At 49.3% G+C, this 23,899-nt stretch overlaps 3 protein-coding genes across 5 annotated transcripts in view; 1 reads left to right on the top strand and 2 right to left on the bottom strand.

Annotated features, from left to right (window-relative positions):
- The window catches only part of LOC117009612 (histone H3.3A-like), a 4,703-nt gene extending 1,522 nt beyond the window's left edge, over window positions 1-3,181 (bottom strand). The window contains exons 1-3 of the mRNA XM_033083878.1: window positions 3,066-3,181; window positions 2,481-2,624; window positions 456-662 (exon numbers count right to left, since the gene is read on the bottom strand). Coding sequence (XP_032939769.1) covers window positions 456-662; window positions 2,481-2,608 — 335 coding nt within the window. The 5' untranslated portion in view covers window positions 2,609-2,624; window positions 3,066-3,181. The remainder of the gene's footprint in view (window positions 1-455; window positions 663-2,480; window positions 2,625-3,065) is intronic.
- Window positions 3,182-7,521: 4,340 nt separating this feature from the next.
- Window positions 7,522-13,164, bottom strand: SELENOW (selenoprotein W). The gene is made up of 5 exons (XM_033083968.2): window positions 13,088-13,164; window positions 10,255-10,279; window positions 10,080-10,133; window positions 7,960-8,034; window positions 7,522-7,801 (listed from the first exon to the last, which is right to left on the bottom strand). The coding sequence occupies exons 1-5, from the start codon at window positions 13,117-13,119 to the stop codon at window positions 7,727-7,729; spliced, it is 261 nt and encodes an 86-aa protein (XP_032939859.1). The 5' UTR covers window positions 13,120-13,164; the 3' UTR covers window positions 7,522-7,726.
- Window positions 13,165-14,309: 1,145 nt separating this feature from the next.
- Window positions 14,310-23,235, top strand: LOC117009647 (gap junction delta-2 protein-like). 3 transcript variants are annotated; one of them, XM_033083931.1, is made up of 4 exons: window positions 14,310-14,419; window positions 19,763-20,171; window positions 21,786-22,173; window positions 22,829-23,235. In XM_033083931.1, the coding sequence occupies exons 1-3, from the start codon at window positions 14,349-14,351 to the stop codon at window positions 22,158-22,160; spliced, it is 855 nt and encodes a 284-aa protein (XP_032939822.1). In that variant the 5' UTR covers window positions 14,310-14,348; the 3' UTR covers window positions 22,161-22,173; window positions 22,829-23,235. The 3 variants fall into 3 exon arrangements, with proteins under 3 accessions (XP_032939822.1, XP_032939823.1, XP_032939824.1); XM_033083932.1 differs by lacking the exon at window positions 22,829-23,235 and adding an exon at window positions 22,299-22,333 and having other exon boundaries at window positions 21,786-22,204; XM_033083933.1 differs by having other exon boundaries at window positions 14,345-14,419; window positions 19,418-20,171.
- Window positions 23,236-23,899: the final 664 nt, after the last annotated feature.

Below are 23,899 nucleotides of genomic sequence, written 5' to 3' on the forward strand. Positions count from 1 at the left end.
CCCAGGTGTATCTCAGGTGTACCCCTCACCTGTCCCAGGTGTGTCCCTCACCTGCCCAGGTGTGCCCAGGTGTATCCCAGGTGTGCCCAGGTGTGCCCAGGTGTACCCAGGTGTATCTCAGGTGTATCTCAGCTGTACCCAGGTGTACCCAGGTGTGCCCAGGTGTGCCCAGGTGTGTCCCAGGTGTACCCAGGTGTACCCCAGGTGTACCCAGGTGTGTCTCTAACCTGTCCCAGGTGTGCCCAGGTGTGCCCAGGTGTGTCCCAGGTGTACCCAGGTGTACCCCAGGTGTACCCAGGTGTGTCTCTAACCTGTCCCAGGTGTGCCCAGGTGTGCCCAGGTGTGTCCCAGGTGTACCCAGGTGTACCCCAGGTGTACCCAGGTGTATCCAGATGTGTCCAGGTGTATCTCAGGTGTGTCCCTCACCTGCCCAGGTGTGCCCAGGTGTACCCAGGTGTGCCCAGGTGTACCCAGGTGTGCCCCTCACCTGCCCAGGTGTGTCCCTCACCTGCAGGGCGCCGATGGCGGCGCTCTGGAAGCGCAGGTCGGTTTTGAAGTCCTGCGCGATTTCCCGCACCAGCCGCTGGAACGGAAGTTTCCGGATCAGCAGCTCCGTGGATTTCTGGTAACGGCGAATCTCGCGCAGCGCCACCGTGCCGGGGCTGGCCAGGTGAGACAGGTGAGAGACAGGTGAGAGACAGGTGAGAGACAGGTGAGAGACAGGTGAGACAGGTGAGAGACAGGTGAGAGACAGGTGAGAGACAGGTGAGAGACAGGTGAGACAGGTGAGACAGGTGAGAGACAGGTGAGACAGGTGAGAGACAGGTGAGAGACAGGTGAGACAGGTGAGACAGGTGGGACAGGTGAGAGACAGGTGAGAGACAGGTGAGAGACAGGTGAGAGACAGGTGAGAGACAGGTGAGACAGGTGAGACAGGTGAGAGACAGGTGAGAGACAGGTGAGACAGGTGAGACAGGTGAGACAGGTGAGAGACAGGTGAGAGACAGGTGAGACAGGTGAGAGACAGGTGAGAGACAGGTGAGACAGGTGAGAGACAGGTGAGACAGGTGAGACAGGTGAGACAGGTGGGACAGGTGAGAGACAGGTGAGACAGGTGAGAGACAGGTGAGACAGGTGAGACAGGTGAGACAGGTGAGAGACAGGTGAGACAGGTGAGAGACAGGTGAGACAGGTGAGAGACGGGTGAGACAGGTGTCCCTAACCTGTCCCAGGTGTATCCAGGTGTGCCCAGGTGTACCTCACCTGTCTCAGGTGTGCCCAGGTGTCTCCCTAACCTGTCCCAGGTGTACCCAGGTGTATCCAGGTGTGTCCCAACCTGTGCCAGGTGTACCCAGGTGTATCCAGATGTGTCCAGGTGTGTCCCAACCTGTCCCAGGTGTATCCAGGTGTATCCAGGTGTATCCAGGTGTGTCCCAACCTGTCCCAGGTGTGCCCAGGTGTATCCAGGTGTGCCCAGGTGTCTCTCTAACCTGTCCCAGGTGTATCCAGGTGTACCCAGGTGAGTCCCTAACCTGTCCCAGGTGTGCCCAGGTATATCCAGGTCTATCCAGGTGTGCTCAGGTGTGTCCCTCACCTGTCCCAGGTGTGCCCAGGTGTACCCAGGTGTGTCCAGGTGTACTCAGGTGTGTCCCTAACCTGTCCCAGGTGTATCCAGGTGTCCCCAGGTGTATCCAGGTGAGTCCCCAACCAGTCCCAGGTGTGCCCAGGTGTGTCCCTCACCTGTCTCAGGTGTATCCAGGTGTGTCCCTCACCTGTCCCAGGTGTGCCCAGGTGTGTCCCTCACCTGTCCCAGGTGTACCCAGGTGTTCCCAGGTGTACCCAGGTGTGCCCAGCTGTGTCCCTAACCTGTCCCAGGTGTGCCCAGGTGTGCCCAGGTGTGTCCCTAACCTGTCCCAGGTGTGCCCAGGTGTATCCAGGTGTGCCCAGTTGTGTCCCTAACCTGTCCTAGGTGTGCCCAGGTGTACCCAGGTGTGTCCCAACCTGTCCCAGGTGTACCCAGGTGTGCCCAGGTGTGCCCCTACCCTGTCCCAGGTGTATCCAGATGTGCCCAGGTGTGTCCCTCACCTGTCCCAGGTGTGCCCAGGTGTACCCAGGTGTGCCCAGGTGTGCCCAGGTGTACCCAGGTGTGCCCAGGTATGTCCCTAACCTGGCCCAGGTGTATCCAGGTGTACCCAGGTGTGTCCCAACCTGTCCCAGGTGTATCCAGGTGTGTCCCTGACCTGTCTCAGGTGTATCCAGGTGTGCCCAGGTGTGCCCAGGTGTGTCCTAACCTGTCCCAGGTGTGCCCAGGTGTATCCAGATGTGCCCAGGTGTGTCCCTAACCTGTCCCAGGTGTGCCCAGGTGTGCCCAGGTGTATCCAGGTGTACCCAGGTGCGTCCCTACCGGGAAGCTGTGCCACCCCTGGCTCGCTGCCCCCCTCCCCAGTGTCCCCCCAGTGCCTCCCAGTGCTCCCAGTTACCGGTAGCGATGCGGTTTCTTGACGCCGCCGGTGGAGGGCGCGCTCTTCCGCGCCGCCTTGGTGGCGAGCTGCTTCCGCGGCGCTTTACCGCCGGTGGATTTCCGAGCCGTCTGCTTGGTGCGGGCCATGCCGGGCCGTCACAGCCTGGAAGAGCCGGGAAACACCGGGGAGAAAAACGGCGGAAAAAAAAAAAACGGGAAAAACGGGAAAAAACCGGGGGGAGATCCCCGCGCGGCCTACGCGACTACAACTCCCATGAGCGCCAGCGCCGCGTCACGTGTTCGCTCCGCAGCGCCTGATTGGCCGAGAACGACGCATGCGCCGCGCAGAACTACGACACCCAGAAACCTCCACGAGGCCCCCGCTGATTGGCCCTCCCTTTGATTGACGCGCCTCACAGCCAATCACGGCACGGCTGCTCGGCCAATCAGCGCGCGGCGCCGCACGGAAGGCGGGACTAACGAGCAGCGTCTCCTCAGGCGACCCCGGCACCCCCCCTCACCCCCCGCGCACCGGAGCCTCCCCGGTGCTTCCCCGCCATCACTCCCCGCTACCGACCCCCGGCCGCCGCCGCGCCCGCGGTACCTGCGAGCGGCGCTGACGGCGGCGCTGGAGCCGTGGGGGGTCCCGCGGTGCAGCTGCGGCGGCTTCGATCTCCCCCTTCCCGCCTTTCCCGGCAGAAAATGGCGGGTCCCGGCTGAGGGCGGTTCCCGTCGTGCCCCGCGCGCGGCGGGGCGGGAGCGGGGGGGGGGTCGGCTGAGGTGAGGCCGCGCCGCCATCTTGGGCGGCCTGAGGGGGGCGCGGGGCCTGAGGCGCTCCGAGGTTTTTTTTGTTGTTTTTTTCGCATCTCTTAATTCCATAATTCCGTAATTCCATAATTCTCTAATTTCTCAACTCCGCGGTGTTGATTTTTGGGGTTTAAATCGGAGGAAGGAGTTTGGGAGAGCTGGGAGCGAGGCATCGCCGTCGTGGTTGCCTCGGTTCTCTTTAACTACGGAAATCCCAAAAAAAACTCCACAAATCCCCAAAAAAAACCTCACAAAACCAACAAAACTCCTTTTATTCCCAAAATTGCAATTCCATCATTCCCCCATTTCACTTTTTTAGGATTAAAGAGCACAAATCTTGGAGGAGCCGATCCCGAAAACGCCTCAAACCAAACCCCAAACTAGGCCTGGTTGTCCAGAATTTAATTCCCAAAAATTTATAATTTAATATTTAGGATCAGCAATTCCCTCATTCCACGATGTTGCCCTTCAGGAAGAAGCAAGAAAATGGAATTTCCACTTCTGGAATTTTCCAGAGCGCAAAAATTCCCAAAACTGCCACAAAACAACCAAAAAAAAACCCCAAAAATCCGGCTCAGATTTCCAAATTTTTTATTTCCAAAAGGCCACCGAGTCTTGGGATGAGGGGGAGCTAAGAAATTATAAATAAAAATAATAAAAAAATGGGGTATTTTTTAGGGTTTTTAAGTTTTTTTTCCCCAAATTTTTCAGCCCCTCAGGGAGGAGAAACCAAAAAAAAAACCAAAAAAATCACAAAAAAATCCCAAAAAAATCCCAAAAAATCCCCCAAAAAATCCCAAAAAAATCCCAAAAAAATCCCAAAAAAACCCCCAAAAAAATCCCAAAAAAATCCCAAAAAAAACCCCAAAAAAATCCCAAAAAAACCCAAAAAAATCCAAAAAAATCCCAAAAAAATCCCAAAAAAATCCAAAAAAAACCCCCAAAAAATCCCAAAAAAAATCCCAAAAAAACCCCAAAAAAACCCCAAAAAAATCCCAAAAAAACCCCAAAAAAATCCCAAAAAAATCCCAAAAAAATCCCCAAAAAATCCCAACAAAATCCCAAAAAAATCCCAAAAAAATCCCAAAAAAATCCCAAAAAAATCCCCAAAAAAATCCCCCAAAAATCCCCAAAAATCCCAAAAAAATCCCAAAAAAATCCCAAAAAAACCCAAAAAAATCCCAAAAAAAATCCCAAAAAAATCCCAAAAAAATCCCAAAAAATAAAAAAAAATCCCAAAAAATCCCAAAAAAATCCCAAAAAAATCCCAAAAAAATCCAAAAAAATCCCAAAAAATCCCAAAAAAATCCCAAAAAAATCCCAAAAAATCCCCAAAAAATTCCAAAAAATCCCAAAAAAACCCCCAAAAAATCCCAAAAAAATCCCAAAAAAATCCCAAAAAAAAGGTGAAATTTGGGTGAAAACGGCGGAGGCGTCGGCGGAAAATGAAAATAAAAAGAGAATTTGGAGTGAGAGGGAAAATCTGGTGGGGAAAAGGAGAATTTGGGGGGGATTTGGGTGAAAATTGAGGGATTTTGGGTGGAATTGAGGAATTTTGGGTGGGATTTTGGATGAAATTTTGGGATTTTGGGTGAGATTTTGGGATTTTGCGTGAAATTTTGGGTGGAATTTGAAGGATTTTGGGTGAAATTTTGGGATTTTGGGTGGGATTTGAAGGATTTTGGGTGGGATCTTGGATGAAATTTTGGGATTTTGGGTAAAATTTTGGGTTTTTGGGGGGGTTTTAAGAATTTTGGGTGGAATTTGAAGGATTTTGGGTGAAATTTTGGGATTTTGGGTGAAATTTTGGGATTTTGGGTGGGATTTAGGATGGAATTTAAAGGATTTTGGGTGGGATTTGAAGGATTTTGGGTGGGATTTTGAGATTTTGGGTAAAATTTGGGGATTTTGGGTGAAATTTAGGATGGAATCTAAAGGATTTTAGGTGGAATTTGAAAGATTTTGGGTGGGATTTTGGGTGGGATTTGAAGGATTTTGGGTGGAATTTTGGGATTTTGGGTGGAATTTAAAGGATTTAGGGTGGAATTTGAGGGATTTTGGGTAAATTTTTGGGATTTTGGGTGGAATTTGGGGGATTTTGGGTGAAATTTTGGGAATTTTGGGTGAAATTTTGGAAATTTTGGGTGGGATTTGAAGGATTTTGGGTAAAATTTTGGGATTTTGGGTGGAATTTCAAATTGAATATAAGGATTTTAGGTGGAATTTGACAGATTTTGGGATTTAGGGTGGAATTTGGGGATTTTGGGTGGGATTTTTGGGACTTAGGACGGAATTTGAAGGGTTTTGGGTGGAATTTGAGGGAATTTGGGTGGAATTTGAGGTATTTAGGATGGAATTTGGGAATTTTGGGTGAAATTTGAGGAATTTTGGGTGGGATTTAGGATGGAATTTAAAGGATTTTAGGTGGAATTTTGGGATTTTAGGTGGAATTTTGGGTGAAATTTGGGGTTTTGGGTGGGATTTGAAGGATTTTGGGTGAAATTTTGGGGATTTTGGGTAAAATTTTGGGATTTTGGGTGGGATTTTGGGATTTTAGGAAAAATTTTGGGATTTTGGGTGGGATTTTGGGATTTAGGATGGGATTTGAAGGATTTTGGGTGGGATTTGAGGAATTTTGGGTAAAATTTTGGGATTTTGGGTGGGATTTTGGGATTTTAGGTGGAATTTTGGGTGAAATTTGGGGATTTTGGGTGAAATTTGAAGGATTTTGGGTAAAATTTTTGGATTTTGGGTGGAATTTGAAGGATTTTGGGTGGAATTTGAAGGATTTAGGATGGAATTTGAAGGATTTAGGATGGAATTTGAAGGATTTTGGGTGAAATTTTGGAGATTTTGGGTAAAATTTTGGGATTTTGGGGGATTTTAAGAATTTTGGGTGGGATTTAAAGGATATAGGATGGAATTTTGGAAATTTTGGGTGGGATTTGAAGGATTTAGGGTGGGATTTTGGGATTTTTGGTAAAATTTGGGGATTTGGGGTGGGATTTCAAGGATTTTAGGTGAAATTTTGGGATTTGGGGATTTAGGATGGAATTTAAAGGATTTTGGGAGGAATTTAAGGAATTTTGGGTGGAATTTGAAAGATTTTGGGTAAAATTTTGGGAATTTTGGGTGGAATTTGAAGGAATTTCAGATGGAATTTAAAGGATTTTGGGTGGGATTTTGGGATTTTTGGTAAAATTTGGGGATTTTGGGTGGGATTTGGGGATTTTGGGTGAAATTTTGGGATTTTGGGTAAATTTTTGGGATTTTAGGATGGAATTTAAAGGATTTTGGGTGAAATTTTGGAATTTTAGGTAAAATTTGAGGAATTTTAGGTGGAATTTTGGGGTGACCTCTCTGCCCCTCCCCCACCCCCCCCATTCCCCTCCCCCCGCGCGGAATCGGGGCAGCGCCCGCTGCTGGCGGCGTTTCGGCGATTCCCGTCATGGAGCGCGAGCGAGAGGTGGGGGAGGGGCTGGGTGGGGTCAGCGCTGTCGCGACACGTCCCGATATCGCCGGATATCGCGCGATATCGTCAGATATCCCGTGATATATCGTGATATCTCATGGTATCCTGCGATATATCGCGATATTTCAGGATATACCGCGATATTTCAGGATATATAGCGATATTTCAGGATATACCGCGATATTTCAGGATATACCGCGATATTTCAGGATATATAGCGATATTTCAGGATATACCGCGATATTTCAGGATATATCGCGATATTTCAGGATATATCGCGATATTTCAGGATATACCGCGATATTTACGGATATATCGCGATATTTACGGATATATCGCGATATTTCAGGATATACCGCGATATTTACGGATATACCGCGATATTTCAGGATATACCGCGATATTTCAGGATATATCACGATATTTACGGATATATCGCGATATTTACGGATATACCGCGATATTTCAGGATATACCGCGATATTTCAGGATATATCACGATATTTCAGGATATATCGCGATATTTATGGATATAGTGCGATATTTCAGGATATACCGCGATATTTCCGGATATACCGCGATATTTCAGGATATACCGCGATATTTCAGGATATACCACGATATTTCAGGATATACCGCGATATTTCAGGATATACCGCGATATTTCAGGATATACCGCGATATTTCAGGATATACCGCGATATTTCAGGATATACCGTGATATTTCAGGATATACCGCGATATTTCCGGCTATACCGCGATATTTCAGGATATACCGCGATATTTATGGATATACCACGATATTTCAGGATATACCGCGATATTTCCGTGCGATATCGCGCGATATCTCATGATATCGTTAGGTATCAAGCGATATATCGTGATATCTCACGGCATCCTGCGATATATCGCGATATTTCAGGCTATATCGCGATATTTTCGTGCGATATCGCGCCATGTCGCGACAGAGCCCCCCCTAGCGGGGCCTAGGCCAGGCGGGCCTCGATGGCGGCGACGATCCGGCGCAGTTTGGAGTCGCTGTCCACGAAGCCATCGCCGTTCTGGGGGGGGAGGGGCGGAGCTCAGAGCGGTGACACGCCCCAAATTTGGGGTGGGGGAGGGGACACGCCCCAAATTTGGGGAGGGGGAGGGGACACGCCCCAAATTTGGGGTGGGGGAGGGGACACGCCCCAAATTTGGGGTGGGGGAGGGGTCTCACCTTTTTGGAGTGGACCAGGTGTCCCCCCACGGTCACCTCAAACCAGCCGGTCACTTCCGGGGTGCCCTGGCCGCGCTGAGGAGGGGGGAGAGAGAGAGAAATCTTCGGGATTTACCCCAAAAAAATTCCAAAAAATTCCAGAAATCCCAAAATCCCAAAAATCCCCAAAATCCCAAAGCTGAGAGAGCCCAAAATCCTCAGGATTCACCCCAAAAAAATCCCAAAAATTCCAAAAAAACCCAAAAATCCCCAAAATAAATAAATTTAAAAAAATCCCAAAAATCCCCCCAGTGCTGAGAGACCCCAAAATCCTCAGGATTCACCCCAAAATTTAAAAAAAAATCCCAAAAATCCCAAAGCTGAGAGACCCCAAAATCCTCGGGATTCACCCCAAAAAAATCCCAAAAATCCCAAAATCCCAAAGCTGAGAGAGCCCAAAATCCTCAGGATTCACCCCAAAAAAATCCCAAAAATCCCAAAAATTCAAAAATTCCAATGCAGAGAGAGCCCCAAATCCTCAGGATTCACCCCAAAAAAATCCCCAAAAATCCCAAAAATTCCAAAAATCCCAAAAATAAATAAATTTTTAAAAATCAAAAAAATCCATCCAGTGCTGAGAGACCCCAAAATCCCCAAAATAAATAAATGAACTTTAAAAATCCCCAAAAATCCCAAAGCTGAGAGACCCCAAAATCCTCAGGATTCATCCCAAAAAATCCCAAAAATCCCAAAATCCCCAAAAAACCCAAAATCCCAAAAGAAATAAATAAATAAAAATCCCAAAAAATCCCAAAAAATCCCCAAAATCCCAAAATAAATAAATTTAAAAAATAAAAAAAATCCCCAAAATCCCCAAAAATAAATTTAAAAAAAAATTTTAAAAATTTTTAAAAATCCCCAAACCCCCAAATCCAAAAATCCCAAGACCCCCCAAATTCCTGCACCCCCTCCCCAAATTTTGGTCCCCCCTCCCCAATTTTAGGATCCCCTCCCCAAATTTTGGGTTCCCACTCCCCAAATTTTAGGATCCCCTCCCCAAATTCGGGGTCCCCCCTCCCCAAATTTTAGGATCCCCTCCCCAATTTTGGTTCCCCCCTCCCCAAATTTTGGGCTCCCCCTCCCCAAATTTTAGGATCCCCTCCCCAATTTTTGGGGTCCCCTCCCTAATTTTGGCTCCCCCTCCCCAATTTTGGGTCCCCCCTCCCCAATTTTGGGGTCCCCTCCCCCAAATTTCAGGGTCTCCTCCCCAATTTTAGGATCCCCTCCCCAATTTGGGCTCCCCCTCCCCAAATTTTGAGTCCCCCCTCCCCAAATTTTGAGTCCCCCCTCCCCAAATTTCGGATCCCCTCCCCAATTTTAGGGCCCCTTCCCCAAATTTTGGCTCCCCCTCCCCAAATTTCGGGATCCCCTTCCCAAATTTTGGGGTCCCCCTTCCCCCTTTCTAGGATCCCCTCCCCAATTTCGGGCTCCCCCTCCCCAAATTTTGGCTCCCCCTCCCCATTTTTGGTGCCCCCTCCCCAAATTTTGGGTCCCCCTCCCCAAATTTTGGCTCCCCCTCCCCAAATTTCAGGGTCCCCTCCCCTTTTTGGGATCCCCTCCCCAATTTTTGGGTCCCCTCCCCCTTTTTGAACTCCCCCTCCCCAATTTCGGACCCCCCTCCCCAATTTTAGGGTCCCCTCCCCAAATTTTAGGATCCCCCTCCCCAAATTTTGAACTCCCCCTCCCCAATTTTGGGATCCCCTCCCCAAATTTTGTGTCCCCCTCCCCAAATTTTGGGGTCCCCCCTCCCCAAATCTTGAGCTCCCCCTCCTCAAATTTTAGGGTCCCCTCCCCAAATTTAGGATCCCCTCCCCCTCTTTGGGCTCCCCCTCCCCATTTTGGGATCCCCCTCCCCAAATTTTAGGCTCCCCCTCCCCAATTTTGAGATCCCCTTCCCCAATTTTGGGATCCCCTCCCCCTTTTTGGGCTCCCCCTCCCCAATTTTGGCTCCCCCTCCCCAAATTTAGGATCCCCTCCCCCATTTTAGGTCCCCCCTCCCCATTTAGGACCCCCCTCCCCAAATTTTGGGCCCCCCCTCCCCAAATTTTAGGCTCCCCCTCCCCAAATTTCGGGGTCCCCACCACGTCCAGGGCTCCCGGGAAGCGCCGCTCCAGCTCCAGCTTCAGCTTCTCAAACTGAAATTTGGGGAGGGGTCTCCGTTTTTTGGGGTCCCCCCTTTATTTTTTGGGTTTTTTTGGGGTTTTTTTGGGGTTTTTCCCCCATTTTTTGGGGGGTTAAAAAGGGGAGGGGTCTCACCTTGGGTTTGTAGCCTCAGGCTCCGCTGGGGGGGGGGAAAAAGGGGGGAGTGAAAATGGGGGACCCCCAAAATTGGGGAGAAATCCCAAAATTGGGGACAAATCCCAAAATTTGGGGACAAACTCGGAATTGGGGACACCCCAAAATTTGGGGACAAACCCAGGATTGGGGACAAATCTGGAATTGGGGACCCTCACCCAAATTTGGGGACAAATCCTAAAATTTGGGACAAACCTGGGATTGGGGACAAATCCCCAAATTTGGGGACAAACCCAGAATTTAGGGACACCCCAAAATTTGGGACAAACCCTCGGAATTGGGGACAAATCCTGGATTGGGGACAAATCCCAAAATTGGGGACACCCCAAAAATTTGGGACAAATCCCCAAAATTGGGGACAAACCTGGAATTTAGGACACCCCAAAAATTTGGGACACCCCCCCAAATTGGAGACAAACCTGGAATTGGGGACAAATCCCAAAATTTGGGGACAAACCTGGGATTGGGGACAAATCCCCAAAATTGGGGACATCCCAAAATTGGGGACAAATCCCCAAAATTGGGGACAAATCCTAAAATTTGGGACAAACCTGGGATTGGGGACAAATCTCAAAATTGGGGAGAAATCCCAAAATTTGGGGACAAATCCGGATTTGGGGACCCCCCAAAAATTTGGGACAAATCCTCAAAATTTGGGACACCCCAAAATTTGGGGACAAACCCAGGATTGGGGACAAACCCGGAATTGGGGACACCTCAAAAATTTGGGACAAATCCCAAAATTGGGGAGAAATCCCAAAAATTGGGGACAAACCCGGGATTGGGGACAAATCTGGAATTGGGGACAAATCCCAAAATTTGGGGACAAACCTGGGATTGGGGACACCCCAAAAATTTGGGACACCCACCCAAAATTGGGGACAAACCCTGAATTGGGGACAAACCCCAAAAATTGGGGACAAACCCTGAATTGGGGACAAACCCCAAAAATTGGGGACAAACCCGGAACTGGGGACAAATCCCAAAATTGGGGACAAATCCGGAATTGGGGACAAACCTGGGATTGGGGACAAATCCCAAAATTTGGGAAAAATCCCCAAATAGGGGACACCCCAAAAATTGGGGGCAAATCCCAAAATTTGGGAAAAATCCCCAAAATTGGGGACACCCCAAAAGTTAGGGAACAAACCCGGAATTGGGGACACCCTAAAAATTTGGGACACCCCCAAAATTGGGGACAAACACGGAATTGGGGACAAACCTGGGATTGGGGACCCTCACCCAAATTTGGGGACAAATCCCAAAATTTGGGACAAACCTGGAATTGGGGACACCCCAAAAATTTGGGACACCCCAAAAACTGGGGACAAATCCCAAAATTTGGGACAGACCCAGAATTGGGGGCACCCCAAAAATTTGGGACACCCCCAAAATTGGGGACAAAACCCAAAATTTGGGACAAACTTGGAATTGGGGACACCCCAAAAATTTGGGACATCCCCAAAATTTGGGACAAATCTGGAATTGGGGACAAATCCCAAAATCTGGGGACAAACTTGGAATTGGGGACACCCCAAAAATTTGGGGACAAATCCCAAAATTGGGGACAAATCCCAAAAATTTGGGGACACACCCGGAATTGGGGACACCCCAAAAATTTGGGACACCCCCCAAAATTTGGGACAAATCTGGAATTGGGGACAAATCCCAAAATTTGGGGACAAATCCCAAAATTTGGGGACAAAGCCAGGATTGGGGACAAATCCCCAAAATTGGGGACACCCCAAAAATTTGGGACAAATCCCCAAAATTGGGGACAAACCTGGGACTGGGGACCCTCACCCAAATTTGGGGACAAACCTGGAATTGGGGACACACCTGGGATTGGGGACCCTCACCCAAAATTGGGGAGAAATCCCAAAATTTGGGATAAATCCCGAAATTGGGGACAAATCCCAAAAATTTGGGACAAACCCGGGATTGAGGACACCCCCAGAATTTGGGACAAATCCCCAAATTTGGGAAAAATCCCCAAAATTGGGGAGAAATCCCAAAATTTGGGACAAACCTGGGATTGGGGACAAATCCCAAAATTGGGGACAAACCCGGAATTGGGGACAAATCCTCAAAATTTGGGACACCCCCAAAATTGGGGACAAATACCAAAATTGGGGACAGACCCAGAATTGGGGACACCCCAAAATTTGGGGACAAACACGGAATTGGGGACACCCCCGAGACTGGGGACCCTCACCCAAATTTGGGGACAAATCCCAAAATTGGGGACAAACCTGGGATTGGGGACACCTCCAGAATTTGGGGACAAACCTGGAATTGGGGACACCCCAAAAATCTGGGACAAATCCCAAAATTGGGGACAAATCTGGGATTGGGGACAAACCTGGAATTGGGGACCCTCACCCAAATTTGGTGACAAATCCCAAAATTTGGGGACAAACCTGGGATTGGGGACACCCCAAAAATTTGGGATCCACCCCAAAATTAGGGAAACCCCCCGGATTTGGGACCCCCCCGGAATTAGGGACCCCTCCCAGATTTAGGGACCCCCCCCAGATTTGGGGACCCCTCCCGCATTTAGGGACCCCCCCCCGGATTTAGGGACCCCCCCCCGGATTTAGGGACCCTCCCAGGATTTAGGGACCCCCCCCAGATTTGGGGACCCCTCCCGCATTTAGGGACCCCCCCCCCGGATTTAGGGACCCCCCCCCCGGATTTAGGGACCCCCCCCCCCGGAATTTAGGGACCCCCCCCCAGATTTTAGGGACCCCCCCCAGATTTTGGGGACCCCCCCCCCCAATTCGGGCCCCGGTACCAGTAAAGGACATGGACTGGGAGCGGCGCCATGGCGGGAACTGCGCATGCGCGGGGCGTGGCCAACGTCAATGGGGCGGGGTCTGCGTCAGCGGGGCGGGGCCAGCGGGACGGGGGCGGGGCCAGAGGGACGGGGGCGGGGCCAGAGACAGCGGGGCGGGGCCAGAGACAGCGGGGCGTGGTCAACGACAGCGGGGCGGGGTTAGCGTCAGTGGGGCGGGGCCAGAGACAGCGGGGCGTGGTCAACGACAGCGGGGCGGGGCCAGCAAGACGGGGGCGGGGCTAGCGGTAAAACCAGTACGGGAACGGCGCTGGGACCAGTGAGACCAGTACGGGAACGGCGCTGGGACCAGTGAGACCAGTACGGGAACGGCACTGGGACCAGTGAAACCAGTCCCGCTCCCAGTCAGTCCCTCCCAGTCCCTCCTAGTCCCTCCCAGTCGCCCCCAGTCCCCGCCAATCCCTCTCCAGTCCCTCCCAGTTTATTCCCAGTCCCTCCCAGTCCTCTACTTCCTCTCTCTGGTCCCTCCCAGTCCCTCCCAGTCGCCCCCAGTCCCCTCCCAGTTCCTCCCAGTTTATTCCCAGTCCCTCCCAGTTCCCCACTTCCTCTCTCTGGTCCCTCCCAGTCCCTCCCAGTCGGCCCCAGTCCCCTCCCAGTTCCTCCCAGTTTATTCTCAGTCCCTCCCAGTCCCTCCCAGTCCCTCCCAGTCCCTCCCCATCCCTCCCAGCCCCTCCCAGTCCCTCCCAGCCCCTTCCAGTCCCTCCCAGTTTATTCCCAGTCCCTCCCAGTCCCTCCCCATCCCTCCCAGTCCCTCCCACTCCCCTCCCCATCCCTCCCACTCCCTCCCAGTCCCTCCCAGTCCCTCCCAGTTTATTCCCAGTCCCTCCCCATCCCTCCCAGTCCCTCCCAGTCCCTCCCACTCCCCTCCCCATCCCTCCCAGTCCCTCCCCAACCCTCCCAGTCCCTCCCAGCCCCTTCCAGCCCCTCCCACTCCCCTCCCCATCCCTCCCAGTCCCTCCCCATCCCTCCCAGTCCCTCCCAGTCCCTCCCAGTCCCTCCCAGTCCCGCCCCTCCCCTCCCCCACGCTCCGAGCGCCGATGGATCCCCGCGATCCGCTGGATCCTCCCGATCCCGGGGGGCGCCGCTGCTGACCCGGGGGGTCCCGGGGGGTCCCGGGGGGGTCCCGGGGGGGTCCCGGGGGGTCCCAGGGGGGGCCCGGGGGGGCTCGGGGGGGGCTCCCGGTGCCCCCCAGGCCGGAGCCATGGGCGAGTGGACGATCCTGGAGCGGCTGCTGGAGGCGGCGGTGCAGCAGCACTCCACCATGATCGGCAGGTGAGCGGCGCCAGGTGCGACCCGAACCTTCCCCAGGTACAGCCGGGATCCCGAATTCCCAAAAAATCCATCCCAGGTATAACCCGGGATCCGGAATTCCCAAAAATCCATCCCAGGTACAGCCGGGATCCCAAAATCCATCCCAAAATCCATCCCAGGTATGACCCAGGATCCCAAATCCATCCCAAAATCCACCCCAGGTACAGCCCAGGATCCCAAATCCATCCCAAATCCATCCCAAAATCCACCCCAGGTATAACCCAGGATCCCAAATCCATCCCAAATCCATCCCAAAATCCATCCCAGGATCCCAAATCCATCCCAAAATCCATCCCAGGTACAGCCCAGGATCCCAAATCCATCCCAAAATCCATCCCAGGATCCCAAATCCATCCCAAAATCCACCCCAGGTATAACCCAGGATCCCAAATCCATCCCAAAATCCATCCCAGGTACAGCCCAGGATCCCAAATCCATCCCAAAATCCATCCCAAAATCCATCCCAGGATCCCAAATCCATCCCAAAATCCATCCCAGGTACAGCCCAGGATCCCAAATCCATCCCAAAATCCATCCCAGGTACAGCCCAGGATCCCAAATCCATCCCAAAATCCACACCAGGATCCCAAATCCATCCCAAAATCCACACCAGGATCCCAAATCCATCCCAAAATTCCGTCCCAGGTACAGCCCAGGATCCCAAATCCATCCCAAAATCCATCCCAGGTACAGCCCAGGATCCCAAATCCATCCCAAAATCCATCCCAGGTACAGCCGGGATCCCAAATCCATCCCAAAATCCATCCCAGGTACAGCCCAGGATCCCAAATCCATCCCAGGTACAGCCCAGGATCCCAAATCCATCCCAAAATCCATCCCAGGTATAACCCAGGATCCCAAATCCATCCCAAAATCCATCCCAAAATCCATTCCAGGATCCCAAATCCATCCCAAAATCCATCCCAGGATCCCAAATCCATCCCAAAATCCATCCCAGGTACAGCCAGGATCCCAAATCCATCCCAAAATCCATCCCAGGTACAGCCCAGATCCCAAATCCATCCCAAAATCCATCCCAGGATCCCAAATCCATCCCAAAATCCATCCCAGGTACAGCCCAGGATCCCAAATCCATCCCAAAATCCATCCCAGGATCCCAAATCCATCCCAAAATCCATCCCAGGTACAGCCCAGGATCCCAAATCCATCCCAGGTACAGCCCAGGATCCCAAATCCATCCCAAATCCATCCCAGGTATAACCCAGGATCCCAAATCCATCCCAAAATCCATCCCAGGTACAGCCCAGGATCCCAAATCCATCCCAAAATCCATCCCAGGATCCCAAATCCATCCCAAAATCCATCCCAGGTACAGCCAGGATCCCAAATCCATCCCAGATCCACCCACTGGTACTGGTGTTACTGGTTATACTGGTTATACTGGTGTGACACTGGTGTTACACTGGTGTGACACTGGTGTGACACTGGTACTGGTGGTACTGGTTATATTGGTGTGACACTGGTGTGATACTGGTTATACTGGGGTGACACTGGGGGTGACACTGGTGTTATACTGGTGGTACTGGTGTGATACTGGTGTTATACTGGGGTGACACTGGTTATACTGGTCAGTGTGACACTGCTCACACTGGTGTGACACTGGGGATGTTATACTGGTGTGACACTGGTTATACTGGGGTGACACTGGGGGTGACACTGGTTATACTGGTGATACTGGTCAGTGTGACACTGCTGTACTGGTGTGCAGATACTGCACATACTGGAGTTATACTGGGGTGACACTGGAGTTATACTGGGGTGATACTGGTATGATACTGGGGGTGACACTGGTGTGACACTGGTGTTATACTGGGGGTGACACTGGTGTGATACTGGAGTTATAACTGGGGTGATACTGGGGTGACACTGGTGTTATATTGGGGGTGACACTGGGGTGACACTGGTGGTACTGGTGTGATACTGGTGGTACTGGTTATACTGGTGTGACACCGGTGATACTGGTGTGACACTGGTGTGATACTGGGGGTGACACTGGTGACACTGGTCATACTGGTGATACTGGAGTTATACTGGTGTGACACTGGTGGTACTGGTGTGACACTGGTGTGACACTGGTGTGACACTGGTGTTATACGGGGGTGACACTGGTGTGACACTGGTGGTACTGGTGGTACTGGAGTTATACTGGTTATACTGGTGTGACACTGCTTATACCGGTGTTATACTGGTGTTATACTGGGGTGACACTGGTGTGACACTGGGAGTGACACTGGTGTGACACTGGTGTTGTACTGGGGGTGACACTGGTGGTACTGGTGTGGTACTGGTGTGATACTGGTTATACTGGTGTGACACTGGTGTTATACTGGGGGTGACACTGGTGGTACTGGTGTGATACTGGTGTGATAGTGGTGGTACTGGTGTGGCCCTGGTGATACTGGGGGTGACACTGGTGATACTGGTGTGACACTGGTGTGACACTGGTTATATTGGTGTGACACTGGTGGTACTGGGGTTATACTGGGGGTGACACTGGTTATACTGGTGATACTGGTCAGTGTGACACTGCTGTACTGGTGTGCAGATACTGCACATACTGGAGCTATACTGGGGTGACACTGGTGTGACACTGGTGGTACTGGAGTTATACTGGTGTGACACTGGTATGACACTGGGGTGACACTGGGGGTGTTATACTGGTGTGACACTGGTTATACTGGTGATACTGGTCAGTGTGACACTGCTGTACTGGTGTGCAGATACTGCAGATACTGGAGTTATACTGGTGTTATACTGGTGTTATACTGGGGGTGGCACTGGTGTGACACTGGTGGTACTGGAGTTATACTGGTGTGACACTGGTGTGACACTGGGGTGATACTGGGGGTGACACTGGTTATACTGGTCTGATACTGGAGTTATACTGGTATGACACTGGTATGACACTGGGGTGACACTGGGGGTGTTATACTGGGGGTGACACTGGTTATACTGGTGATACTGGTGTGATACTGGTGTTATACTGGTGTGACACTGGTGTTATACTGGGGGTGACACTGGGGTGACACTGGAGTTATACTGGTCTGATACTGGGGGTGACACTGGAGTTATACTGGTGTGACACTGCTGTGATACTGGTGTGATACTGGAGGTGACATTGGTGATACTGGTTATACTGGTTATACTATTGTGATACTGGTTATACTGGTTATACTGGTGTGATACTGGTTATCCTGGTGACACTGGAGTTATACTGGTGTTATACTGGTGTGACACTGGTTATACTGGTGACACTGGAGTTATACTGGTGTGATACTGGGGGTGACACTGGTGATACTGGTTATACTGGTGATACTGGTTATACTGGTGACACTGGAGTTATACTGGTGTGACACTGGTTATACTGGTTATACTGGTTATACTGGTGACACAGGAGTTATACTGGTGACACTGGTAAATCCAGGTGGGATTTGGGGTGGGGGAGGGGACAGGTGTGACCCGGGTGACCTCAGGTGACCCCGGAGTGGCTCAGGGCCGCCCACGGGAGCACGTGACCGGCAGGGGGAGCACGTGACCGCGACACGTGACCGGCAGGGGGGACACGTGACCAGCAGGGGGGGCAGGTGTGGCCGGACAGGTGAGACCGGACAGGTGAGATTTGGGGGGGGTCAATAATCATAATTTAATGATGATTTCATGATGATTTAATTACAATTTTGCGATAATTTCATGATGATTTCACAACAATTTCATGATGATTTTATGATAATTTAATGATGATTTCATGACGATTTTATTACAATTTCAGGATAATTTCATGATGATTTCACAATAATTTCATGATAATTTCGTGATAAATTCATGATGATTTCACAATAATTTCATTATGATTTTACGATAATTTTATGATAATTTCATGATAATTTCATGATGATTTCGTGATGATTTCATGACAATTTTTCCCCCCAGACTCCTCCTGACCATGGTGCTGATTTTTTGACACAATTCACTCATTTTTTACCAATTTCCCAGAATTCTCCTCACAGTTGTGGTGATTTTCTGCATCCTGATCGCGGCCATCTTTGGCAAAACCGTTTACGAAGACGAATAAACCATGGTCATGTGCAATAACGACAATATCAATAAAAATAATAACAACAATGATAAATTCAATAATGACAATATCAATAATTATATTTTCACTCATTTTCCCCATTTTTGAAGGATCCTTCTCACAGTTGTGGTGATTTTCCGCATCCTGATCGCGGCCATCTTTGGCGAAACCGTTTACGAGGACGAATAAACCATGGTCATGTGCAATAATGACAACAATGACAATATCAATAACAATAATGATAAATTCAATACAATAATGACAATATCAATAACAATAATGATAATTTCATTCATATTTTACCAATTTCTCTAGGATTCTGCTCACAGTTGTGGTGATTTTCTGCATCCTGATCGCGGCCATCTTTGGCGAAACCGTTTACGAAGACGAATAAACCACGGTCATGTGCAATAACGACAATAACGATATCGATAACGATAATATCAATAAATTCAACATCGATAACGATAATTTCTGATTTCTGCAGGATCCTGCTCACAGTTGTGGTGATTTTCCACATCCTGATCGTGGCCATCTTTGGCGAAACCGTTTACGAAGACGAATAAACCATGGTCATGTGCAATAACGATAACAATAATGATAACAACGATAAATTCAATATCGATAATGATAATTTCTGATTTCTCCAGAATTCTGCTCACAGTTGTGGTGATTTTCCGCATCCTGATTGCGGCCATCTTTGGCGAAACCATTTACGAAGACGAATAAACCATGGTCATGTGCAATAACGATAATAACGACAATATCAATAACAATAATGACAATATCAATAACCATAATGATAAATTCAATACAATAATGATAAATTCAATAACAATACCAATAATTCCTGATTTCTGCAGGATTCTCCTGACAATGGTGGTGATTTTCCACATCCTGATCGTGGCCATCGTGGGCGAAACCGTTTACGAAGACGAATAAACCATGGTCATGTGCAATAACGACAATAACGACAATATCAATGACAATAATGACAATATTGACAATATCAATAACCATAATGATAATATAACTAATTTTTCCCCATTTTTGAAGGATTCTGCTGACAGTTGTGGTGATTTTCCGCATCCTCATCATGGCCATCGTTGGAAAAACCGTTTACGAAGACGAATAAACCATGGTCATGTGCAATAACGACAATAACGACAATAATGATAATTTAACTCATTTTTTCCTGATTTCCCCAGAATTCTGCTGACAGTTGTGGTGATTTTCCGCATCCTCATCGTGGCCATCGTGGGCGAGACCGTCTACGAGGACGAACAGACCATGTTCATGTGCAACACGCTGCAGCCCGGCTGCAACCAGGCGTGCTACGACAAGGCGTTCCCCATCTCGCACATCCGCTACTGGGTGTTCCAGATCATCCTGGTGTGCACCCCCAGCCTCTGCTTCATCACCTACTCGGTGCACCAGGCGGCCAAGCAGCGCGAGCGGCGGTTTTCGTTCCTCTATCCGCTCCTGGAGGCCAAGAAAGCCAAACCCAACGGGGCCTTGGCGGCCGAGGCGGGGAAGGACGAGGCGGAGGCGGCGCGGCCGCCGCGGAGCGGGAGGGCCAAGAGGCAGGAGGGGATCTCCAGGTTTTATGTGATACAGGTGGGTGAGGAGGAAAAAGAATGGGGTGGGAAAGGGGAAAATGGGTGGAAAAGAGAAAAAATGGGGTTTGGGAGTGAAAATGGGGTGAAAAAGAGGAAAAAATTGATTTTTGGGAGTGAAAATGGGGTGAAAAACAAAAAAAAACAGAGTGAAAAATAAAAATGGGGTGAAAAAGAGAAAAAATGAGGTGAAAAAGAGAAAAAAGGGGTGGAAAACTAGAAAATGGGGTGAAAAACAGAAAAAATGAGGTGGAAAAGAGAAAAAAATGGATTTTTGGGAGTGAAAATCGGGCGAGAAAGAGAAAAAATGGGGTGAAAACATAAAAAAATGGGGTGAAAAGCATAGAAATGGATTTTTGGGAATGAAAATGGGGTCAAAAACATTTTTCCCCCAGGTTGTGTTCAGGAACACCCTGGAAATCGGATTTTTGGGATATTTCCTTTTTGTTTTCTCCCAGGTTGCGTTCAGAAACGCTCTTGAAATTGGATTTTTAAATTTTCCATACATTTTTTCTCCCAGGTTGTGTTCAGAAACGCCCTGGAAATCGGATTTTTTATTTTCTATATTTTTTTTCTCCCAGGTTGTGTTCAGAAACGCCCTGGAAATCAAATTTTTTATTTTCTATATTTTTTTTTGCCCAGGTTGTGTTCAGAAACGCCCTGGAAATCGGATTTTTAGGCAGCCAGTACTTCCTGTACGGATTTTTGAATTCAGAAACGCTCTGAAAATTGGATTTTTGAATTTGTAAATCACATTTTTGAATTTTCTGTACATTTTTTTGCCCGGGTTGTGTTCAGAAACGCCCTGGAAATCGGATTTCTGGGCGGCCAATACTTCCTGTACGGGTTTTTGAATTCAGAAACGCTCTTGAAATCAGATTTTTGAATTTGTAAATCACATTTTTGAATTTTCTGTACGTTTTTTCTCCCAGGTTGTGTTCAGAAACGCTCTGGAAATCAGATTTTTTATTTTCTATATGATTTTTTCTCCCAGGTTGTGTTCAGAAACGCTCTGAAAATTGGATTTTTGAATTTGTAAATCACATTTTTGAATTTCCTGTACATTTTTTTTGCCCAGGTTGAGTTCAGAAACGCCCTGGAAATCGGATTTTTGAATTTGTAAATCACATATTTTAATTTTTCTGTACATTTTTACGCTCAGGCCCTGAAAATCGCATTTTTGAATTTTCTGTACATTTTGCTCACAGGTTGTGTTCAGAAACGCTCTGATTTAATTTTTGTGATATTTTTCACTTCAGGTTGTGTTCAAAAACGCTCTTGAAATTGGATTTTAAAATTTTTTGTGCATTTTTTTCCTCAGGTTGTGTTCAGAAACGCCCTTGAAATTGGATTTTCAATTTCCTGTAAATTTTTTGCCCAGGTTATGTTCAGAAACTCTCTGAAAATTGGATTTTTTATTTTCTATATTTTTTTTTGCCCAGCTTGTGTTCAGAAACGCTCTAGTTTCATTTTTTGTGATATTTTATCCCAGGTTGTGTTCAGAAACGCTCTGGAAATCAGATTTTTGGGCGGCCAGTACTTCCTGTATGGATTTTTGAATTCAGAAACATCCTGTAAATCACATTTTAAAATTTCCTGTACATTTTTCTCCCAGGTTGTCTTCAGAAACGCCCTGGAAATCGGATTTCTGGGCGGCCAATACTTCCTCTACGGCTTCAACGTCCCGGCCATCTTCGAGTGCGACCGCTACCCGTGCGTCAAGGAGGTGGAGTGCTACGTGTCGCGGCCCACGGAAAAAACCGTGTTCTTGGTCTTCATGTTCGCCGTGTCCGGCGTCTGCGTCCTGCTCAACCTGGCCGAGCTCAACCACCTGGGCTGGCGCAAGGTGCGCGCCGCCGTGCGGGGAGCGCGGGCCCGCAGGAAATCCCTGGCTGGGGAGGGGAAGAAACCTGGCACGGCGACGGGGATGGGGACGGGGACGGTGCCGGCGTTGGGTAGGACCCAGTCCAGTGAGTCGGCCTATGTGTGATTTGGGGTTAAAGTTGGGATCAAGATTGGGATTTGGGGTCAAAATTGGGATTTGGATTTGGGTTAGGATTGGGACTGGGGTCAGAGATTGGCAGAACCCAGTCCAGCGAGTCGGCCTATGTCTGATTTGGAGTTAAAGTTGGGATCAAGATTGGGATTTGGGGTTAAAATTGGGATTTGGATTTGGGTTAGGATTGGGATTGGGGTCTGTGCTCACAGGACCCAGTCCAGCAAGTCAGCCTAGGTGTGATTTGGGATCAGGATTGGGATTTGGGGTGGGATTTGAGATCAGGATTGGGATTTGGGATGGGATTTGGGTTTGGGATTGGATTTGGGGTCAAGATTAAGGTCAGGATTGATATTGGGGTCAGGGATTGGCAGGACCCAGTCCAGTGAATCAGCCTACGTGTGATTTGGGACTGGGATTGGGGGTCAGGACTGGGATTTGGGATGGGATTTGGGGTCAGGATTAGGGTTAGGATTGAGATTGGGGTCAGGGATTGGCAGGACCCAGTCCAGCGAGTCGGCCTACATGTGATTTGGGACTAGGATTAAAATTGGGATTTGGGATCAAGATTAAGGTCAGGATTGATACTGGGGTCAGGGATGGGCAAGACCAGTCCAGTGAGTCGGCCTATGTGTGATTTGGGTTAAAGTTGAGATTTGGGATTGGGATTTGGGGTTAAAATTGGGATTTGGGATGGGATTTAGGGTCAGGATTGAGATTGGGGTCAGGAATTGGCAGGACCCAGTCCAGTGAGTCGGCCTACGTGTGATTTGGGGTCAAAATTGGGATCAAGATTGGGATTTGGGGCTAAAATTGGGATCAAGATTAGGATTTGGGGTCAGGGATGATCAGGACCCAATCCAGCGAGTCGGCCTACGTGTGATTTGGGACTGGGATCTGGGATTTGGGGTCAGGATTAGGGCCAAGACTGAGATTGGGGTCAGGGATGGGTAGGACCCAGTCCAGTGAGTTGGCCTACGTGTGATTTGGGGTTAAAGTTGGGATCAAGATTGGGATTTGGGGTCAAAATTGGGATCAAGATTGGGATTTGGGATGGGATTTGGGGTCAGGATTACAGTTAGGATTGAGATTGGGGTCTGTGTTCACAGAACCCAGTCCAGCGAGTCGGCCTATGTGTGATTTGGGGTTAAAGTTGGGATCAAGATTGGGATTTGGGGTCAAAATTGGGATCAAGATTGGGATTTGGGATGGGATTTGAGATCAGGATTGGGATTTGGGATGGGATTTGAGGTCGGGATTGGGATTTGGGGTCAGGGATTGGCAGGAACCAGTCCAGCGAGTCGGCCTATGTGTGATTTGGGACTTGGACTGGGATTTGGGATCAGGATTAGAGTTAGGATTGGGATTGGGGTCAGAGATTGGCAGGACCCAGTCCAATGAATCAGCCTACATGTGATTTGGGACTGAGATTTGGGATCAAGATTAGGATTTGGGATGGGATTTGGGGTTAAAGTTGGGATTTAGGATGGGATTTGGGGTCAGGATTGGGATTTGGGGTCACTCAGCACCGTGCGGGGAGCGCGGGCCCGCAGGAAATCCCTGGCTGGGGAGGGGAAGAAACCTGGGGTGGGGATGGGAACGGGGACGGGGACGGTGCCGGCGTTGGGTAGGACCCAGTCTAGCGAGTCGGCCTATGTGTGAGTTGGGGTTAAAGTTGGGATTTGGGGTTAAAACTGCGGTTTAGGATGGGATTTGGGGTTAAAATTGGGATC

Source organism: Catharus ustulatus, chromosome 34 (genome assembly GCF_009819885.2).
Source record: "Catharus ustulatus isolate bCatUst1 chromosome 34, bCatUst1.pri.v2, whole genome shotgun sequence".
NCBI lineage: Eukaryota > Metazoa > Chordata > Aves > Passeriformes > Turdidae > Catharus > Catharus ustulatus.

Bases quoted from the DNA above. Each gene is read 5' to 3' on its own strand.
- LOC117009647 (XM_033083931.1), top strand. From the start codon at position 14,349: ATGGGCGAGTGGACGATCCTGGAGCGGCTGCTGGAGGCGGCGGTGCAG. The intron at 14,420-19,762 runs GTGAGCGGCGCC...TGATTTCCCCAG, and splicing joins CACTCCACCATGATCGGCAG to AATTCTGCTGACAGTTGTGG. The intron at 20,172-21,785 runs GTGGGTGAGGAG...TTTTTCTCCCAG, and splicing joins CCAGGTTTTATGTGATACAG to GTTGTCTTCAGAAACGCCCT.